The sequence below is a fragment of the Ranitomeya imitator genome, chromosome 1 (genome assembly GCF_032444005.1).
Source record: "Ranitomeya imitator isolate aRanImi1 chromosome 1, aRanImi1.pri, whole genome shotgun sequence".
Taxonomy (NCBI): domain Eukaryota; kingdom Metazoa; phylum Chordata; class Amphibia; order Anura; family Dendrobatidae; genus Ranitomeya; species Ranitomeya imitator.
In genome coordinates, this window is record NC_091282.1 from 795744681 (window position 1) to 795767955 (window position 23275).

General features: G+C 41.4%; 2 protein-coding genes across 6 annotated transcripts in view; both read right to left on the reverse strand.

Annotated features, from left to right (window-relative positions):
- LBHD2 (LBH domain containing 2) overlaps positions 1–23275 on the reverse strand; it is a 764964-nt gene that overhangs the window by 516617 nt on the left and 225072 nt on the right. The gene's annotated exons all lie outside the window — the stretch shown is intronic.
- TRAF3 (TNF receptor associated factor 3) overlaps positions 1–23275 on the reverse strand; it is an 88095-nt gene that overhangs the window by 23194 nt on the left and 41626 nt on the right. For all 5 annotated transcript variants that reach the window (XM_069737708.1, XM_069737702.1, XM_069737734.1 and 2 more), the window contains exons 2-9: positions 19911–20151; positions 19653–19704; positions 12675–12779; positions 10078–10245; positions 5407–5487; positions 5056–5130; positions 2479–2571; positions 1112–1252 (exon numbers count right to left, since the gene is read on the reverse strand). In XM_069737708.1, the coding sequence (XP_069593809.1) occupies positions 1112–1252; positions 2479–2571; positions 5056–5130; positions 5407–5487; positions 10078–10245; positions 12675–12779; positions 19653–19704; positions 19911–20134 (939 nt within the window). In that variant the 5' untranslated portion in view covers positions 20135–20151. The remainder of the gene's footprint in view (positions 1–1111; positions 1253–2478; positions 2572–5055; positions 5131–5406; positions 5488–10077; positions 10246–12674; positions 12780–19652; positions 19705–19910; positions 20152–23275) is intronic.

The window sequence follows — 23275 nt, forward strand, 5'->3', positions numbered from 1 at the left end:
TGCACAGAGCTAAGTTGCAGTACCAAGAACGGCCACTACATACTGCACAGAGCTGAGCTGCAGTACCAAGAATGACCACTACATGCTGCACAGAGCTGAGCTGCAGTACCAAGAATGACCACTACATGCTGCACAGAGCTAAGTTGCAGTACCAAGAACGGCCACTACATACTGCACAGAGCTGAGCTGCAGTACCAAGAATGACCACTACATGCTGCACAGAGCTGAGCTGCAGTACCAAGAAGGGCCACTACATGCTGCACAGAGCTGAGCTGCAGTACCAAGAAGGGCCACTACATGCTGCACAAAGCTAAGTTGCAGTACCAAGAATGACCACTACATGCTGCACAGAGCTGAGCTGCAGTACCAAGAATGACCACTACATGCTGCACAGAGCTAAGTTGCAGTACCAAGAACGGCCACTACATACTGCACAGAGCTGAGCTGCAGTACCAAGAAGGGCCACTACATGCTGCACAAAGCTAAGTTGCAGTACCAAGAACGGCCACTACATGCTGCACAGAGCTGAGCTGCAGTACCAAGAATGACCACTACATGCTGCACAGAGCTGAGGTACCAAGAAGGGCCACTACATGCTGCACAGAGCTAAGTTGCAGTACCAAGAAGGGCCACTACATGCTGCACAGAGCGGAGCTGCAGTACCAAGAACAGGCACTACATGGTGCACAGAGCTGCAGTACCAAAAACAGGCACTACATGGTGCACAGATCTGCAGTACCAGGAACGACCATTACACGGTGCAGAGAGCTGAGCTGCAATACCAAGAATGGCACCTACATGCTGCATAGCGCTGAGCTGCAGTAGCAAGAACGGCCACTAAATGTCGGCGGAGCCCCTGTGTTACTGAGCACCGCCGAACCTGCTGCACCAGCCTGGGATAGGAGTCAGATAATCACCAGACCACTGAATACTTCCTACGACTCCACTCCACCACCGCTGCTGACCCCCCACCTACCAGTAACCTGAATTCGGACTGTAAGACGGACCCCCATTTGATGTATTAATTTTTTTCCCTATTTTCCTGCTGAAAATTTATCTTAGTCTTATAGTCCGAAAAATACAGTAAAAAATGTTGCAATTTGATAGATACCTGTAACTGGTGAATTTTTGCTTCATTGTTCCTTAGGAGCTCTTTATGCCTTTCAATCTCTACTTCAAAGGTGCACATCTGGTTGTGTAACAACTGAATACTTTTATTCTTATCGGACGTTTCGTTCTGTAATTTTGACACCTGGTTGAAGAAATAAATAATATAATTAACAGTCAGTGTCATAGTCTGTTTGGTTATGATAATCATTAGCGAATGCTGGAATAAAAAATGAGAATATTTTGGAAGAGCAGATTTGCTCTCCTCCGCACACCGCTGTCTGATTAATATTTTTGTCATGATCCATAAAAAAATTATGAGAGGGCTAAACACTGCTTTTGGACAGCAAAAATAAAAATTAAATCAAAAGTTAACTGTATGTATTTTTGGATAAAAGTTATTTTTGCAGTTTACTTTCATGAAATATTTTCAACCATTTGATTTACATCCTCTATGTATCAATATACATAACAGACTGCAGAATGATGTGTGATTCTAGCTTCTGCTCTCCTAAACACTGTGACCACATCAAAGTGAAAGGGGCTGTGCTAAGTCTGCTTACAAGATAGTTCCCTATCTGCAGAGAGAGCTTACTGATTCACTGGTGACTCATTCTGCAGCCTATGTACAGTGATACATAGAAGCTGTATAAACCAGATTTCAATGTTAAAAAAAATACATGGATTTATGTTAAAAAAAAGCTCTAAAACCCATTGAAAACATCAGAAGAGTAAGAACATTTTCGTCTAGTAACATTATTATTCAAAAGGTTTCTTAACCTTATGCTACAAGCACAAAACAGAAAAAGAAGCAACTTTTTAATATAACCCCACTTTAAATCTGCAATGTTTAATAGCTCTGTGATCATTGGCATCAGTGTAGACAATGGCGGTTTTCCACAGACCCACAAACATGTATATTATTTCATTTTTACTTAAAAGGGTTTTACAATAAGGAAAAGAAAAACAATAATATAAAAGTTAAAAGGTAGAAAATATTCCCACTGGAGCAATGACACAATTCGTTATTGAATGTTTGGTTTATACAAACAGAGAATAGGGCTGTGGTCAGGCGGGCAAATCCTGGGATTTCCAAGTGATTCACAAATGTCAAGTAAAAGGAAGCAAACCCCATAAAAAAAACAAAAAAATCAACAAAGAAAAAGAAATAACCCTCAGCATTATGATTACTTTTCTGTTTATTTAACCGGTGAGAAAAAATAAAAGAATCATGCACACAAGTATGTGTTCTGTTTTCTTTTAATAATTTCTGTGTTTTTATTTATTTTTGGATACATTGAAAGCATTTTAGCATTTTTATTCGAGGCTTAATGGAAAAGGCAAAAGATACATATACGGTATATACATTACCTTGGTTTCTAAAAAACTGCTCCATTCTTTCATTAAATTTACATGCTGAACAGCAGAACTGGCTTCATGTGCTTTAATCTGCTGGTTTGTTCCCTGAAAGCCGAAAAGAAGTACAATAATTAGATTGCTGTCCATATAGTCAGAATTATAAAAGTTATATTCTTGTACATGGGAGCAGTATTATAGTAGTTATATTCTTGTACATAGGAGCAGTATTATAGTAGTTATATTCTTGTACATAAGGGGCAGTATTATAGTAGTTATATTCTTGTACATAGGAGCAGTATTATAGTAGTTATATTCTTGTACATAGGGGCAGTATTGTAGTAGTTATATTCTTGTACATAGGGGAAGTATTATAGTAGTTATATTCTTGTACATAGGGAGCAGTATAATAGTAGTTATATTCTTGTATATAGGGATAGTATTATAATAGTTATATTCTTGTATATAGGGAGCAATATTATAGTAGTTATATTCTTGTACATAGGGGATAGTATTATAATAGTTATATTCTTGTACATAGGGAGCAGTATTATAGTAGTTATATTCTTGTACATAGGGGGCAGTATTATAGTAGTTATATTCTTGTACATAGGAGCAGTATTATAGTAGTTATATTCTTGTACATAAGAGCAGTATTATAGCAGTTATATTCTTGTTCATAGAGGCAGTGTTATAGTACCGTAGTTATATTCTTGTACATAGGGAGCAGTATTATAGTAGTTATATTCTTGTACATGGGAGCAGTATTATAGCAGTTATATTCTTGTACATAGGGGCAGTATTATAGTACCGTAGTTATATTCTTGTACTTAGGGGCAGTATTATAGTAGTTATATTCTTGTACATAGGGGCAGTATTATAGTGGTTATATTCCTGTACATAGGGGCAGTATTATAGTAGTTATATTCTTGTGCATACAGTACAGACCAAAAGTTTGGACACACCTTCTCATTTAAAGATTTTTCTGTATTTTCATGACTATGAAAATTGTAAATTCACACTGAAGGCATCAAAACTATTAATTAACACATGTGGAATTATATACTTAACAAAAAATTGTGAAACAACTGAAAATATGTCTTATATTCTAGGTTCTTCAAAGTAGCCACCTTCTGCTTTGATGACTGCTTTGCACACTCTTGGCATTCTCTTGATGAGCTTCAAGAGGTAGTCACAGGGAATGGTCTTCCAACAATCTTGAAGGAGTTCCCAGAGATGATTAGCACTTGTTGGCCCTTTTGCCTTCACTTTGCGGTCCAGCTCACCCCTGGTGACTGTGGAGGCCAGGTCATCAGGAGTAGCACCCCATCACTCTCCTTCTTGGTCAAATAACCCTTACACAGCCTGGAGGTGTGTTTGTGGTCATAGTCCTGTTGAAAAATAAATGATGGTCCAACTAAACGCAAACCGGAAGGAATAGCATGCAGCTACAAGATGCTGTGGTAGCCATGCTGGTTCAGTATGCCTTTAATTTTGAATAAATCCCCAACAGTGTCACCAGAAGAGCACCCCCACACATCACACCTCCTCCTCCATGTTTCACGGTGGGAACCAGGCATGTAGAGTCCATCCGTTCACCTTTTCTGTGTCACACAAAGACACGGTGGTCGGAACCAAAGATCTCAAAGCACAGATTTCCACTGGTCTAATGTCCATTCCTTGTGTTCTTTATCCCAAATAAGTCTCTTCTGCTTGTTGTCTGTCCTTAGCAGTGGTTTCCTATCATCTATTTTACCATGAAGGCCTGCTGCACAAAGTCTCCTCTTAACAGTTGTTGTAGAGATGTGTCTGCTGCTAGAACTCTGTGTGGCATTGACCTGGTTTCTAATCTGAGCTGCTGTTAACCTGCGATTTCTGAGGCTGGTGACTCGGATAAACTTATCCTCAGAAGCAGAGGTGACTCTTGGTCTTCCTTTTCCCGGGGCAGTCCTCATGTGAGCCAGTTTCTTTGTAGTGCTTTATGGTTTTTGCAACTGCACTTGGGGAGACTTTCAAAGTTTTCCCAATTTTTCAGACTGACTGACCTTCATTTTTTAAAGTAATGATGGCCACTCATTTTTCTTTACTTAGGCTAGGTTCACATTGCGTTAATGGGTTAACGCTAGCGGACTCCGTTACATGGCGAAATTGTCGCAATTAACGCCATGCAACGGATCCGTTAGCGCACCCATTGACAGCAATGTGCTAACGGATCTCTAGCGCATCGCTGGCGCATGCCATTTCCGGCACGCGCTAGCGATGTCCCGTTAGTTTCGGACGGACCGCGGACGTTGCTTGCAGTGTGAATTTACAAATTTCAGTCATGAAAATACAGAAAAATCTTTAAATGAGAAGTTGTATCCAAACTTTTGGTCTGTACTGTAGGGGCAGTAAACAGTATAGTAAAGTTTCTGCTTGTTGAAAATGACCAGAAGTGAAGCAGCCAATCACTTACATATATTTATCTATATTCCTGAAATACCACAAAATTCGTACATTATATTTTTCATGGTATTTTATTCAAGTATCAGATTAGGAATTTCCTGGTGTTACATTTCGTCCCATAATATGAGGGATCAGAAAAATACTGACCTTAAAACTGCAGCCATAGCGTTTAAAACCACAGGTACTCGGTGCATTCACACATTCTGATAAATGAGAATTGAGCTGCAGAGGGAGAAAATAAGAAATGAAATTAGCTAAAAAAAATAAAAAATAAATGTAAAAAATACAACACTATGAACCAAATGTTACAAATTATAGAGCATCCTACATGCCCTTAATGTATATATAATTTTCTGTACATTGCATGGATTATCTCTACATTTGGTGAAGCAATACAGAGAGTTGTCTTATCATCTGCTCCAATGGCTCAGGGATCGGTCATCAAGCGAGTACACGATATGAGACCAAAGATGACTAGCAACTTAGCAATTCACCTACCTCACTTCTCAATAAACTTTTTACACTGCATTTATGAGGGCAGGATACCACCACTGAAGGGCAATCCATGTCTTCATGCATCTGCAAAAGACAAGAAGTAGCAAAGCTATCACAACTGCATAAAACAGAGGAAAATGTTGTACTCTGGTGGCTAATTAATTTTTTACATACATTACATTTGTTATATATAAAATATATAGTTTTGTAACTATTTTTAATATAAAATAAAAACATTTATATATAAAATAAGATTATATATATATATATACATACATACACACACACATATATATACATATATATATATATATATATATATATATATATATATATAGCTCCAGCAAAAATTAAGAGACCACTGCACAATGTTCAGTTTGTCTAATTTTTCTCTTTATAGGTATATTTTTGAGTAACATGTAAATTGTTCTTTTATTCTATAAATTTCTGACAACATGTCTCCGAAGCTCCAAGCAATAAATTTTGTATTTTTTTTCTGAAAAAGAAAAATGCTCAAAATGAAAAAAAAAAGCCCAGCGCTTTCAGACCTTAAATAATGCAAAGAAAACAAGTTCATAATCATTTAGAAACAACAATACTAATGTTTTAACTCAGGAAGAGTTTAGAAATCAATATTTTGTGGAATAACCATGATTTTTAATCACAGCTTTCATGTGTCTTGGCATACTTGTCACCAGTCTTTCACACTGCTCCTGGAGCAAAAATGTAAGCAGTTCGTCTTTGTTTGATGGCTTGTGACTATCCATCATCCTATTGATTACATTCCAAATGTTTTCAATGGGGTTCAGGTCTGGAGATTGGGCTGCCCATGACAGGGTTTAGATGTGGTGCTCTCTTAATTTTTGCCAGAGCTGTATGTATATGTAGACATATGTATATGTATATATGTGTGTGTGTGTGTGTGTGTGTGTGTGTGTGTGTGTGTGTGTGTGTGTGTGTGTGTGTGTATATATATATATATATATATATATATATATATATATATATATGTACTTAAGTATAAGCCGAGATTTTCAACCCATTTTTTGGGGCTGAAAGTGCCCCTCTCGGCTTATACTCGAGTCATTGTCCCAGGGGGTCGGCGGGGGAGTGGCAGCCGTCAAATCATACTTACTTGCTCCCGGCGCGTCTCTGCACGATCCTGCTTCTTCGGCGCCCGCAGCTTCTTCTTTTGTTGAGCGGTCACGTGGTACCGCTCATTAAAGTAATGAATATGAACGCATATTCATTACTTTAAAGAGCGGTACGATGTGACCGCTGAACACAGGAAGAAGCTGCGGGCGCCGAAGATCACCGGACAGTGAGAAGCTGCCAGGGACCACACCGGGAGCAGGTGAGTATAATGGGGACTGGAGGGTGAGTATAGCGCGATATTCACCTGTCTGCGTTCCTCCGCTGGGCGCCACTGTGTCTTCTGCGTTCTCTGCCTGTGACGTTTAGGTCAGAGGGCGCGATGACGTGATTAGTGTGCGCGCCGCCCTCTGCCTGAACAGTCACTGCGGAGGACACAGCGGCGCCCAGCGGTGGAACGTGGACAGGTGAATATTGCAAGTGCTGGGGGCCTGCTCAGGACAAGAGGGGAGTATGTGATTTATTTTTTTTATCGCAGCAGCTGGCTATGGGGCAAATGTTTCTATGGAGCATCTTATGGGGCCATAATCAACTTATGCAGCATTGTATGGGACACATTATCTATGGAGCATCTTATGGGACCATAATCAATCTATGCAGCATTATATGGGGCATATTATCTATGAAGCATCTTATGGGGCCCATCATAACCTTCATGGAGAATTTTATGGGGCATATTTTATTATGGAGCATCTTATGGGGCCATCAGGAATTGTATGGAGCATTATATGAGGCTCCTGATTCAATATGGATATTCAAAAACACATAAACTACTGATGTCTCAATTAATTTTACTTTTATTGATATCTATTTTTATTTTTGAAATTTACCAGTAGCTGCTGCATTTCCCACCCTAGGCTTATACTCGAGTCACTAAAAGGGAACCCGTCACCCCCAAAATTCGAAGGTGAGCTAAGCCCATCGGCATCAGGGGCTTATCTACAGCATTCTGGAATGCTGTAGATAAGCCCCTAATGTAACCTGAAAGATGAGAAAAAGAGGTTAGATTATACTCACCCAGGGGCGGTCCTATCCGGGGCCTCCCATCTTCTTACGATGACGTCCTCTTCTTGTCTTCACGCTGCGGCTCTGGCGCAGGCGTACTTTGTCTTCCCTGTTGAGGGCAGAGGAAAGTACTGCAGTGCGCAGGCGCCGGGCCTCTCTGATCTTTCCTGGCGCCTGCGCACTGCAGTACTTTGCTCTGCCCTCAGCAGGGCAGACAAAGTACGCCTGCACCTGAGCGTGAAGACAAGAAGAGGACGTCATCGTAAGAAAATGGGAGACGCTAGACCAGACCGCGACATCCATTGGACCGGACCGCAGCGGGAACACCACTGGGTAAGTATAATATAACCTCTTTTTCTCATCTTTCAGGATACATCGGGGGCTTATCTACAGCAGTACAGAATGCTGTAGATAAGCCCCTGATGCCGTTGGGCTTAGCTCACCTTCGATTTTGGGAGTGACAGGTTCCCTTTAAGTTTTCCCAATTTTTTGTGGCAAAATTAGGGGTCTCGGCTTATACTCGGATCGGCTTATACTCGAGTATATACGCTATATATATACACACACACACAGTACAGAGCAAAAGTTTAGACACACCTCATTTAAAGATTTTTCTGTATTTTCTTGACTATGAAAATTGTACATTCACACTGAAGGCATCAAAACTATGAATTAACTCATGTGGAATTATATTCTTAACAAAAAAGTGTGAAATAACTGAAAATATGTCTTATATTCTAGGTTCTTCAAAGTAGCCACCTTTTGCTTTGATGACTGTTTGCACACTCTTGGCATTCTCTTGATGAGCTTCAAGAGGTAGTCACCGGAAACGGTCTTCCAACAATCTTGAAGGAGTTCCCAGAGATGCTTAGCACTTGTTGGCCCTTTTGCCTTCACTCTCCAGTCCAGCTCACCCCAAACCATCTCGATTGGGTTCAGGTCTGGTGACTGTGGAGGCCAGGTCATATGGCGTAGCACCCCATCACTCTCCTTCTTGGTCAAATAGCCCTTACACAGCCTGGAGGTGTGTTTGGGGTCATTGTCCTGTTGAAAAATAAATGATGGTCAAACTAAGCGCAAACCGGATGGAATAGCATGCCGCAGCAAGATGCTGTGGTAGCCATGCTGGTTCAGTATGCCTTCAATTTTGAATACATCCCCAACAATGTCACCAGCAAAGCACCCCCACACCATCACACCTCCTCCTCCATGTTTCATGGTGAGAACCAGGCATGTAGAGTCCATCCGTTCACCTTTTCTGCGTCGCACAAAGACACGGTGGATGGAACCAAAGATCTCAAATTTGGACTCGTCAGACCAAAGCACAGATTTCCACTGTTCTAATATCCATTCCTTGTGTTGTTTAGCCCAAACAAGTCACTTCTGCTTGTTGCCTGTCCTTAGCAGTGGTTCTTAGCAGCTATTTTACCACGAAGGCCTGCTGCACAAAAGTCTCCTCTTAACAGTTGTAGAGATGTGTCTGCTGCTAGAACTCTGTGTGGTATTGACCTGGTCTCTAATCTGAGCTGCTGTTAACCTGCGATTTCTAAGGCTGGTGACTCAGATAAACATCCTCAGAAGCAGAGGTGACTCTTGGTCTTCCTTTCCTGGGGCGGTCCTCATGTGAGCCAGTTTCTTTCTAGCGCTTGATGATTTTTGCAACTGCACTTCCGGACACTTTCAAAGTTTTCCCAATTTTTCAGACTGACTGACCTTCATTTCTTAAAGTAATGATGGCCACTCATTTTTCTTGATTTAGCTGCTTTTTTCTTGCCATAATACAAATTCTAACAGTCTATTCAGTAGGACTATCAGCTGTGTATCCACCAGACTTCTGCTCAACACAACTGATGGTCCGAACCCCATTTATAAGGCAAGAAATCCCACTTTTTACACCTGACAGGGCACACCTGCGAAGTGATAACCATTCCCGATGACTACCTTTTGAAGCTCATCAAGAGAATGCCAAGAGTGTGCAAAGCAGTCATCAAAGCAAAAGGTGGCTACTTTGAAGAACTTAGAATATAAGACATATTTTCAGTTGTTTCACACTTTTTTGTTAAGTATATAATTCCACATGTGTTAATTCATAGTTTTGATGCCTTCATTGTGAATGTAGAATTTTCATAGTCATGAAAATACAGAAAAATCTTTAAATGAGGAGGTGTGTCCAAACTTTTGGTCTGTACTGTATATATCATTAGATGAGTACTGTGTGTATATCTATATCTATATATATATATATATATATATATATATATATATATATATATATATATATATATATATATATATATATATAGGGAAAAAATGGAACAGCACAATGCTCACCAATGGTGGGTGCCTAGCCCTCTGGATAAAAATGGTCCAAACATTAATCCAACATGTATACCAAATAGCAAAAAGAAGGCAGCACTCCAGACGTTTCAGATGAAAAAAAGGTGAAGTTTTTAATCGACCCACATCACTGCGCACTACGACATATATTGCACACACGGCTTCACGTTACAGCCTTACCTGCATTTCTACCAGCGGGACTTGGTTCTTGCAGTACTGGCAAGGCGTCTCTCTGTACTTGCATGTCTTCTCTATGTGGTCACTCAGATCCTTGCGAATAACTTTTTCCTTGCAGTCTGCACGAGGACAAGAAAGTTCTTCGAACTGACAATCACTTTTTAGATGTAACTAAAGAAACAAAAGAAAACAGCAAGAATTATTATAAACCTGCCACCATGACGGACCCTCCCTGTGGCATGCAGTGTGCCAACTGTCTAAATATTATTTTGCTAACATTTCAACTTAATACATTAAGGGTATTTCTGTCTCCTTGTGAACTCTGATGCCAGCTCTTGAGTATAAAGGAGGAGATGTGAACTATGCCAGCTGCTCGGAGTTTGAATCATGGGTGTAAATAGTGTCAAAAAGCCTTATAAAGGGCAGCTGGTATTACGAAGCGGACCATCAACTGACTCCATCTTTCCTAAATGGTGATAGGAAAAGGCCAACTTGTGACACAGAAGATTTTGTATAACTACAAATTTGTACATGCTTTGACAGCAGCTACTTGGCATTAGGTGCTCAGAAGGTCTGCGTGCTGTGTTCTAAGTTTGTGCTAAATCTGCTGCTAATAACCACAGGTGCATTTAGGTATGGTGCCGGTGGAGCTGCTTCATTGCTACCTTACATTAATTCCAACTACGGTATATGGAGGCACCTGTCACATCTGTAAGTATAGAAGCCACAATTCTTGGAAGCTAAAGTGAATCTGACACTAGGGAAAGACAGATAACGTTGCTGAAAGGTTTAGGATGTCGTCATTCTCGCTTAGTGTTTCACTGATTACATTCTCATTCCTTTTTTAAATAGTCAGAAGATCGCAGTCTACAGAGATGAATGAAAATTATATGGTGGTGTCTGACCGTATATGACCTTGTGAGAGGGAGGGAAGAAAGTGAGATAAAGAGGGAAGGAAGGGACGAAGGGAGGGGAGGAAGGGACGAAGTGAGGAAAGGAAGGAACGAAGGGAGCGGAAGGAAGGGAAGAAGGAGGGACGATGGTGCGAAGGAGGGATGAAGGAGGGACGAAGGGAGGGAAGGAAGGGACGAAGGGAGGGAAGAAAGGGATGAAGGAGCGATGATGGGATGATAGAGGAATGAAGGAGGGATGAAGAATGGATGAAGGAAGGAAAGAGGGATGAAGGAAGGAAGGAGGTAAGAAAGGAAGGTGGGACGAAGGAAGGTGGGACGAAGGGAGGAGGGAGGGAGGGATGAAGGGAGGATGAAGGGAGGAGGGTGGGAGAGAGAGATGGACAAAGGGAGGGACAAACGGAGGGAGGAATGAAGGATTTGGAAATAAAAGGGTAGAAAAGAGATAGATGGAAATATGGAAGGTAAAGAAAGAAGAATATGAAAAATAGGGGACAAAAAATGAGGAAGTGGGAAAAGAAAAATAAAAAGAAAGAAGGAAGAAAAGATAGACAAAAAAGGAAAGAGCAAAGGAGGACGGAAGAAGGACAAAAGAAAGAAGGACGAAAGAAAGAAGCACAGAAAGATGACAAAAGAAGAACAGAAGAAAGAACAGAAGGACGAAAGAGAGAAGGATAGAAGGACGTAAGAAAGAAGGACAGTAGGACAAAAGAAGGACGGAAGAAAAAAGTACGGAAGGACGGAAGAAAGAAGTACAGAAGAAAGAAGAACGAAAGAAAGGAAGGTAGAGCAGAAGGACTGAAGAAAAAAAGGACTGAAGTACAGAAGGAGAGAAGGATGGTAAAAAGGTAGGTACAGAGAAAAGAAAGAAGGATAGAAGAAAAGAGATGAAAGAATGGAGAGAAAGAAAAAGGAAGGAAGGGAAAGAATAAAATAAGAACCAGCAAAACATGGACACCCACTGGTAATAGTGGTAACTGAACCCTCTATCCAACCATAAGCCAGGAGAGAATTCACAGGAATATCAAGCCTAACTTTTTTTAAGAGGATAAAGAAAAACGTCTATGTGCACAAACAGACAATACGTGAGTACAGTATGATATTGCCCATCTCACCAAATCCAAGCGATGATAATGCGCCATCTAATAAGAACAACAGGAGTCATGTCGTGCCCTGTGTAATAGCTTACACCCTAACAAGGGGAGTACCCTCTACCCTCGCCTACTGTATTCTCACCCATCCCTTGTAGATTGTGAGCCTTCGCGGGCAGGGTCCTCTCTCCTCCTGTACCAGTTATGACTTGTATTGTTTAAGATTATTGTACTTGTTTTTTTATGTATACCCCTCCTCACATGTAAAGCGCCATGGAATAAATGGCGCTATAACAATAAATAATAATAATAATAATACCCAAGTGTGGTCCTATCACATATAAAGATCCCCATGTCACCTTCAAAAGAAAATAAAACCAGAAAGACTTAAGATGGCCAGAAATCAAAAATTAATGAAGGACAGAGAGAAAAGAAAGGAAGAAGTATTGTAGGACATTGATCTGGTCGTGCACTGTATCGGGCAGCATTGAAACCTGTTGTTGAGTTTCCAAAAAAAATGGATTTCCATGCACTTTGTACTGTGCTCGGTCATTACAGGGCAGTAATATTTAAAGTAAAGCTTTGATTTCCAGCTTACCAGTAAAGTGCCTAGTGATATTTGCTCCTTGCAGCCTCGGCTCTCATTTCTGCAGTACATCTGAAGCGCGAGCACCTCTCTCCGACAACAGTTATCCTTAAACACCTGAAAATCAAGAGATTATTTTATTGCTCGTAGGATTCATTTTTTTTGGACACTTTGCATAATCCGAAACAGTGAAGCTTATCTTCTTGGCATTAACAAGCTTATCACCATAGGATGCCAACTTCAGCTTATCCCTCAAGCCCACCTCAAAATAATTCACTTACAAAACATTACGATTAGTACTTTTGCCATGCTACTCCCATCTTTATTCCCACTGCCCTCTGGCCCACCCTGTGCTCCCAATTTTATGGTCAAACAGACAGCCATGCCCAAGCAGGGATACGGTGGCACAATGTAAGGGAAGCTTGGACCTCCCAGATTATAGAAAATCTGAAATTTCGGCGGTCTTTGTATATAATACCCAGAGAAAGCTCAGGGCTTCAATATCAAAGTATTCGCTTGCAGGAACTCATCACACTTCTATGGATACATCTAACCTCAGACATTCTTATAAAACATGTCTTTCAGCACATGTTATATGATCTTAACCTTAAAATACGCAAGAAAAAATAAGAAGATATCCTTTATAGATGATAAAGTTCCAATTACGCAAAACCTAACATTCCCGACAGGAAAAAATATCCTTTACACAAGTGTTATCAAACATATTGAAGATCCATGTAAGTTATTCCATACAATCTGATTAATAATAATAATATATAACTTCAACAATTTGACCTAACCGATTTGGAGAGTCCTCTCTGACACACTACATATTATTGCTCTACTGTTTCCTTGTAAAATAGATCTCCGAGGAGCAGCCATCATCATTGCTCTGCCTTGGAAAAAGAAATAGGAACATCTTTTAAGGATTCACATTGGGTCAAACGGTTTTATCTTGTGTCAATGGCCCATAAGTCCCAACAACATCTTTTATAGATCATAACTAGATGCCTGTAGATCCTAGAGTCTGCGGGGAGTATGAGGGGATGATTTCCTACAGATGGTGCAGTTGTCCGCCAATATATAAAGTTTTAGACACAGGTGCGTGCCCTGAGGAATAAAAGAATCCACTGTACCCATAACCAGTGAGATGGTGAGGGAACACTGAGCTAATTTACATGAATTTACATCTCCTGGTCCAGATGAATTTCATTCTAGGGTACTGAAAGAGTTAGCAAAGGAAAATGCAGAACCACTACCCAGAATCTTTGAAAAATTGTGAAGAACAGCAGAAGTCCCAGAAGCTGGGAGAAGGGAAAATGTTGTCCCTATCTTCAAAAAAGCTAGGAAGACGGAGCCGGGAAATTACAGGCCAGTGAGCCTTACTACTATACCAGGAAAGATCTTGGAAAACAATATTGAACAGCATGTATGAAAATACTTGGATAAGTATACAGGAATTAACCAGACCCAGCATGCGTTTGTAGCAAACAAATCATGCCAAACTAATGTAATCTAATTTCCTTCTATGATGGAATCACTGACTGAGTAGATCAGGGAAATGCGGTAGATATAGTATATCTCGACTTCAGCAAAGTCATACTCAAAGAGTGGTAATAAATAGCTGCACATCCAATTGGAAGAGTATTTTAACTGGGGTACCACAAGGGTCTGCCTAGCCCCAGTGTTATTCAACATTTTTATAAATTATCTAGATAAGGGAACAAGATGATGCAAAGTTGGAGGAATAGCTAACGCTTGAGAAGACAGAGAAAGGATTCAGAAGGATCTAGATAAGCTTGAAAAATGGGCAGCAACTAATAGAATGGTATTTAATGGAGAAATGCAACATTCTACATCTGCGCAAGAAAAAAGAAATTTCCATATGTAGAATGGGAGGAATAGAACTAAGCAATAGCACGTGTGAAAAAGACTGGATATACTAATAGATCACATACTGCACATGAGTCAACAGTGTGATGCAGCAGCAAAAAAGCCAAACACAGTTCTAGAACATATTAAGAGAAGGATAGAGTCTAGATCACGTGAAGTAATTATCCCCCTCTACTCCTCCTTTGTCATGCCTCATATGGAATACTGTGCCCAGTTCTGGACACCATATTTTAACGAAGACATTGAAAACCTGGAATAAGTTTTGAGAAGAGCGACCAGGCTGGTGAGCGGACTGCAAAGTATGTCCTATGAGGAATGGTTAAAGGATCTGGGAATGTTTAGCTTGCAAAAAAGAAGGCTAAGATGAGATTTAATAGCTGTTTACAAATATCTGATGGATGTCACAGTGTAGAGGGATCATCATTATTCTAATTTGCACATGGAAACACGAAAAGCAATGTAATGAAATAGAAAGAGAGAAGATACAGATTAGATATTAAACTTTTTGACAGGTGATCAGTGAGTAGAACAGGCGGCCACGAGAGGTGGCGAGTTCTCCTTCAATGGAAGTCTTCAACCAGAGGCTGGACAGACATCTGTCTGAGATGCTTTAGTGAATCCTTTGAGCAGGGGGGTTGGACACGAGGACCCTGGAGGTCTCTTCCAACTCTACCATTCTATGATTCAAACAACATCTTTTTGCACCGCAAGAAGAGCCAAAATTACCCAGCATGGTTCCCTAATAGTTAATTTCTCAATAGCATAGAAGAACTGGTGGTCCCCAGCTGTCTCTACAGTGGTGATAAAGAATACATTCCTGTAACTACTGCTGTCAATCACTGGTCTACACATATAGCCGCTAGGGCAAATGATTGCTGCAGTGTTTACATGGATTAACGGCACTTTATTGCACCACGAAAACAAATAAAAAATAGAATGTTGAGGACCACAGGAGCGGTATTTCAGGAGCAGCAAAGGATTTAATTAAAGCCAACAACAAAATACTCAACAGCCATTAAAGTAAGCTGCAATTAGAAGTATAGCTACATGACAAATGCCATGGGAGGTCTAATCTTAGTGGGACTTTCAAGTTTCTTTTGCTCATGAATAACCCTTTGCTTTTTGTTTTTGTAGTCACCACCCATGGGAAGAAGGTTGTCACCACCAACACTAACAGAGAAGCAGATACTGAAACCTCCATCTGTGCCAACGAAGGTAAACGTCAACTATGCTACCAAGATGTGAATCTCTGGAAGCTGTGCTGCCTCCATCAGCAAAACTTTGCTTGCTGCATACAATTGGCCTTTTTGTTCTTGAAATCTCCCAACAATTTGAGTTTCCAGTACTCTGTTGAAAAGCTGGAGGGTCATCTGCCCTAGGTGACACCAAGCCCTTATGCTTCGCCTTAGGGTACAAAGTTACGGCAGGGAACTGAGTTTTTGGTTGAAGGAAAGCCTAGATACAGTCCAACCTTAATAGTTCCAGCTACAGAATCCATCCCGGAAGGTCTGAAAAAGCAATTCTGGATACAACAGAAGAAGGCATCTGGGAATCCTTTGTTAGGCATTAGAACGCACAAATCTTTTCTACGGAACAGTCATACGTCAAATATCTTTAAATGAAGTCATAGAGCCAGGGCAAAATCCAGACGCACATATCAGTCAACAGCTTTGTACTCTCTGTCTAAAGGCTTCCCGTTGTTCAGAAAGCCTATAGATAGATCTACCTAACTCCAAGGAGTTAAGGTCAGATTTCGACAGAAATATCCTGTGGATACGCATCCTGTTTCTTTTGCTTGGGACTTTCCAAACCTTCTCAACCCAAGCTTATTCATACAAACAATGCAGAAAACGTGAACTCTGCCTTTATAATTGCCGACACTCCACAATACACTATATACTTGTTTTCTCAGTTATCTACATCTTGTTACTGAAGGGCAGTTCCTTAAAATAATGGATCATGCAAAGGATCATTCATCGGTTCTCACAATTTTGTCTGTATTTGAATGCTTGCAGTATATTTCCTCCTAAAGCCACTGCTCAATTCTGGGAAGGTGACATTAACCTGCACGGGAGGTCTTCAATGAAAGCGGAAAACTGAGCATTTCTCTTTGGTTGAACGTTCAAACTCAGTGTTGAGTTACTGCTCCTGACTTCATAACATTCGTGATTGGATAAGCTGAGTGCGCATATATGTTCAATGGGAAAAAGGGAGTAATCCTTATCCAAATACCTCTGGTGGTTCTGATCTACGTTGACATAAGTTTTGGGCTTGCTGAAGTTCTACATAAGGCGACGTTCACACTAGCGTTGCGCCGCCCTGCGTCGGCGACGCAACGCGCGACGCACGGAAAAACGCGCGCAAACGCGCGCAAAAACGCGCGCGTTTTGCGACGCGTGCGTCGTTTTTTGACGAAATCGGACGCAAGAAAAATGCAACTTGTAGCGTTTTCTTGCGTCCGACGCTAGCGTCTAAAACGACGCACGTGTCGGAAAACGCGTGCAAAAAGACGCACGCGTCCCCTATGTTAAACATAGGGGCGCGTCGCCGCTGCGTCGCCGACGCAACAGCGACGCGACGCTAATGTGAACGTAGAATAACCGATCCTTTCTTCACATGACTAATGCCAAATGAATGTTGATCAAACATTGCATGGTTAGAAGGTTGGCAATTACTGCCGGACTCGGTGGGTTTGAATGACACAATGGAAGTCTTCAAACAGAGACTGGACAGACACCTGTCTGGGATGATTTAGTGAATCCTGCTTTGAGAAGGGGGTTGGACCAGATGACCCAGGAGGTCTCTTCCAACTCTAACATTCTATGATTCTAAGTCTGATATGTATGGCCACCTTAAGGCCTAAATCATTGACAGGTCAGCAGCCATATCCAAGTCCTCTCCCCAGGCTTCCACTTTCAAGTCTTTATAGATTTTCCTGTGCAGTCCACCCTCTTAGATTTCCTAGGTATTTCCCTACTCATCATTTACTGGAAAGGCTTCCTCTTTTTCCGTTCTGCGCCCTTGCCAACATCTCTGTTCCTTCTTTCTCTTTCACACCCCTATTTTCCTCATTAAGAGTTTAACGGGATGTGATCTTGACCCCCATTGAGTTAAAAAATGTTAAGAGCCACATCATGAGGTGGTGAGCCCAATTCTTTAAAGGGGTTTTCCAAGGAGACAAATTATGTATCTCAGCATAATAATGGTCACTATGATCTAGATGAGAAAAAAAACAAGGGAAAAATGCCGGCACGTCCATCCAATTAAATAAAATTTAATTGGACGGACGTGACAGAATTTTTCCCTTTTTTTTCTGGTCACTCACCGTGCTTCACCGGTTGGATTTGGCACCTTTCCTCGAAGATTTCAGTGCATCCTACTTATGTAACAATCTTGGTGGGCGCCAAAGGTTCTTTTTTACTCTATCATGATACAGATGCTCTACTAAAGATGTCTAATAAAATCCTCAGCCATATGGAAAGCTGCCTCTCCGTTCCAATTGTGCGTACTCGTAACTAATCACACGACCAGAGTAACATTCCCAGCCACTGGCAATCACACGACCACTGGCGCCCTGAGGGGATGTGCAAGACACTGTTTTCGGGCAAGGAGCTGGCTTAGCTGTATAACCAAGTACAACAACAGCCCCAATATGCATCTTAGCAATGCACAAAGAGTCTAAGAAGAAGGACGTGGCAAACGGAAACAATGCTGGGACTTGCAGTTTTTCAGTTAATATGTGAACATCCATTTTGGGCAAACAGACCACAATATGTTATGAGGCCCTACTCATCAATTACATGAACAGAGTCTGATGTTTATTGGCATTTATGTGACTTCATGTGTTTGGTAATAGGCATGTGGCGTACTGCAAAGTTACGATCACTCTTATCATTGCTTTCATTGCAGGAGAAATGTGGTTAATGTTTTAGCATATGTCATGTTGTAATTACAGTTTCTTAGCTATTCTTCGCAATAACCTGAAACGCGTCAACCATTTTAAGACCTCCCAGAATTCACATTCCTGTTTACACAAGAGGTTGCTGATTTCACCGCTGGGCTTCGGATTTTCTTGGAAATCTGTCTTTGCTCTGTTCGCTTTCTGTTTCTTGTAGATCAGTTTTCCAACGCATTTTCATCTCCCTTGATCTCTATTTCTTAACACATAGTGGATAAGGAGTACTTCCTGTATAATTGCAGTTCTCTGTTCTGCTCGGAGCCCAAATGAGTTGCATTTTCTATGCAAAGCCTCCCACATTGGCGCCAGAGGCTAAGAAGTTTCTGGTACAGAAAGGGAAACAAATTAGTTGCGTTGTTTCAAAAACAAAGCAAGTGAGGTCCAAGGCAAGGTCCAGAAACCAGATATGTGGTGGCCGTACTTCCTACAAATACCTGGGAAAACATCAAATTCTTTTTCTTCATACATTTGGATCCATCTTAAGACAACATGTGTTCACGATAAGACTTGAGATGAAGAACTCATTCCCAATGTTTCTATCAGGCCTTTTATCTGGGGTCTAAGTTAGGATGGAGAAAGCACCTAAATCATTTCCATTGATTGCCACATCAATAGTCTTACCCAGCTCTAGTTTTAGGTTCAATGCTATTTCTCTGCATGGGTCGTACCTAGCAGGAGAGTAGAGTTCAATAACCTAGTGTGGTGAAGATCGCCCATGTTCATCACACAGAAAGACAAGTAGAGCTAGTAGAGCCAAGATGGTCAATGGCTACCAGCTGGACAGTGGAACTACACACACTTCTTTATGGCCACCCCATTGGCGGAACAAAGACCTACCTAGTGGGGCTAAGACAACTAATGGCTAGCAGTTGGAATATCTCCTCTCGTGGATATCCAGAATTCACCATACTTTTACAAAGCCATTTCCATAGCAAACATACCCAAATTCTCCAGACCACATCCAACACACAGAGAACCCATACCAATTTTTCAATTTACATTAAGGCTTTCTCTTATCAACCTCCTGGATAAATATTGGTGAAGTTTGTTTCTTCTAAATTAGTCTGGAAATTAATATTGCATGGTTTTCACATCTCTTAATATGAAGAAAATTTGAAAGAAATGTAAAAACTTCTTACCTTATCTTTAATAATTATTTCTTCACAAGCCGTACATTGTGCACTGGGGGAGCTGTGGGCAAAACCATCAAATCATTAGTAAACATAGAAAGTTTCCAGTAATCTACCAGGTGCCAACCAAATATGTTTTGTAACTTGGCATTTCTCCAGGCTAGTGTGTGGGAGAAGGAACCTGACAATGGCTATTAATACATTTAATGCTTAGTTAGTAGTTGTCACTGTCAGCTCTTTACATTCTTTATTCCACTCTGAGCTCACCTTATTAACAAATTCATACAGGTCTCACAATATCGGTGGCCGCATTCGGTCTGCCGTGGGTTACATAAGACCAGCCTGCACTTTTCACACTTGTACTTCTCTTCTACCAGTTTCAAAAACTTTTCCTTGTACCCCCCTTGCTCTGGCACGAAGATGGTGGTGGCAAGACTGCGGTCGGCTCTCTGTTGTAGTGTTTGTTGTTCGATCCTTTTGCTAGTATCCATGATATAACAGCTAAATTCTGCAAAAGGAAAGAGAAAAAAAAAATACACAGGAGGCAAATCAGTGATAGGCAGCAATAATGCAGGCAAATTCCAATTCTCCATTTACACCAGTCAACATATGCACTGTCAAAATTAATGTGTCTGAAAAACGCTACAAAAAACATTGGGGACATCAAGAAAATAAGTCATCATTTGTTTACATTTTAGAACTTTTGGGGTAATTTTTGGTTGAAGAAATTAAAGTCATATTCTTGATCTTTGCATTGCTTTTGCCATACTTGCAAACTCTCCTGAAACATCTGGGAGACTCCTGGAAAATGGGGAAGACCTCCTGGGTTCCAGAAAGAGTAGGCAATTCACCAGGCCCTACCAAAACCCTCCAGAAATAAGTGATTCCAGAAGGTTTCTTGGGTCGTGTTTCTTAGCCTCGGGGACCAAGACGTAAATAGACGAGGGTAGAGAGAATCGGCAAGACTATGGCCTCCACAAGCAAAAGGGAATCGCTATAGAAAAACAATTACGGCAAAGCTGCTTATCTCCTAAATGCCGACTAGCTAAAGTTGGCACGTATGTCCTATGCATATGCTCTACATGTGGGTAAGGCTGCATTAGTAAAGGGAATGAAACTTTTTAAAACATTCCAATTTGCTTCATAAAAAGGGACAATATTGGGGCAACAAGCCGGTGGACGTCGCTCATTATCTGACAAAGGTCTAGCCACAGTTCGGAAAGGGAAAAAGGTTTCTTTACTCTCCCAAAATGTCCATCTCTTGGAAGATGGTATTGGTATTAGGATGCTCCCCTGCGCCTTAATGCCTCTGATCACATGTCTGGATAGTCTGGTCTGGGGTATATATTTTTATTTAGGGGGTCTGGTGTGTGGTCAGTGTTTATTTTGGAGCGTGTTGAACGTTAAGAAGTAATTCTGCATATTGGACACGTGTCCAACATAAATCAGTGAGGTAAATACCAAAAAGTTGGCGCTTTATGATCATGTTTGTAATTTCCCTTCCCAAAACTTGCCATAAAGTACAGGAAAACTCTGGTGAATGTCATACAAATAATTCCCATCAGCTGTGACAGATAAAAAATATTCATTTTAGGACTGAATGCACACACCGGATAGACCGTCTTTACTTCCTTCCACCTTTGTGGGTGCAGTGTCAGGGCGGAATCCCCAGGAGCTGCGCTCGTGCGGTCTAGTCTTTCATCACGGGAAGAATTAGGTAACACTTTACATGAATGAGCCAGCGTGACGGTACTAATTTCTGTGTAAAATCATAAAACCTGAACCTACTCGTCATCTTCTCGGAAATGCATGTGCTAACGTTTTGTCAACGTGATGAAAATGTCACAATAGAGCACTCGCTGCACCCCTCACATCCTCCTCAGAGGGGCTCGGCACTGTTACAGGGACAGCAGTCAGTCTGAAACAGTCACAGAAGCCGCACACCTTGTTTTATATTCTGACTCAGACAGATATATAGTATGAACATTGCAAAAAGAAATACATTCTGCAAATAACGGATGTGGGCAAAGAGGAAAAGGTTGTCAATACAAAAATCAAAAATGCCAATTTTATGAGTGGAGAATTGCACCATAAGTCTCAAAGAAAGTTGGCGACAACATGGAAACGTGAAAATACATTACATATTAAATATTGCTACATTTTATATGATTTTATGAGCATTCCCTGAAAACAGCTGGAAGAAAGTAATTAAAAAGAAATTACGATTAATGTGATAGATAGATAGATAGATAGATAGATAGATAGATAGATAGATAGATAGATAGATAGATAGATAATAGAGAGATGACCACCTGACCACGTCGCCGCCATTATTGTTGTGGTCGGACGGCCGCGCTGTTCTGGTGAGTTTTGGGCTTCCTGATTCTAACAGTGTAATAATGGCCGGAAGTGTCGGCTGTGAGAGAACACGGTGACTGGGGAGCGAGCGAGAGAGGGAGGCTGGAGGAGGAGGACTGCCGCAGGAAGCAGCACCGGGAAGAGGAGAGCGCCGCAGTCTGCTGTCAGTGAGTGGACACCAATGTAGTGGGCTGGGGGGCCCCTCGGAGGACAGGCCCTGTATTACCCCTCCTATGGATAGTGGGCTGGGGGGCCCCTCGGAGGACAGGCCCTGTATTACCCCTCCTATGGATAGTGGGCTGGAGGGCCCCTCGGAGGACAGCCCTGTATTACCCCTCCTATGGATAGTGGGCTGGAGGGCCCCTCGGAGGACAGCCCTGTATTACCCCTCCTATGGATAGTGGGCTGGAGGGCCCCTCGGAGGACAGCCCTGTATTACCCCTCCTATGTATAGTGGGCTGGAGGGCCCCTCGGAGGACAGCCCTGTATTCCCCCTCCTATGGATAGTGGGCTGGAGGGCCCCTCGGAGGACAGCCCTGTATTACCCCTCCTATGGATACTGGGCTGGGGGGCCCCTCGGAGGACAGGCCCTGTATCCCAAACTGTTCTTCAACTATATCAATAGTAAAAGAATAAAAACTGAAAATGTAGGCCCCTTAAAAAATAGTGAGGAAAGAATGGTTGTAGATGACGAGGAAAAAGCTAACATATTAAACACCTTCTTCTCCACGGTATTCACGGTGGAAAATGAAATGCCAGGTGAAATCCCAAGAAACAATGAAAACCCTATATTAAGGGTCACCAATCTAACCCAAGAAGAGGTGCGAAACCGGCTAAATAAGATTAAAATAGATAAATCTCCGGGTCCGGATGGCATACACCCACGAGTACTAAGAGAACTAAGTAATGTAATAGATAAACCATTATTTCTTATTTTTAGGGACTCTATAGCGACAGGATCTGTTCCGCAGGATTGGCGCATAGCAAATGTGGTGCCAATATTCAAAAAGGGCTCTAAAAGTGAACCTGGAAATTATAGGCCAGTAAGTCTAACCTCTATTGTTGGTAAAATATTTGAAGGGTTTCTGAGGGATGTTATTCTGGATTATCTCAATGAGAATAACTGTTTAACTCCATATCAGCATGGGTTTATGAGAAATCGCTCCTGTCAAACCAATCTAATCAGTTTTTATGAAGAGGTAAGCTATAGGCTGGACCACGGTGAGTCATTGGACGTGGTATATCTCGATTTTTCCAAAGCGTTTGATACCGTG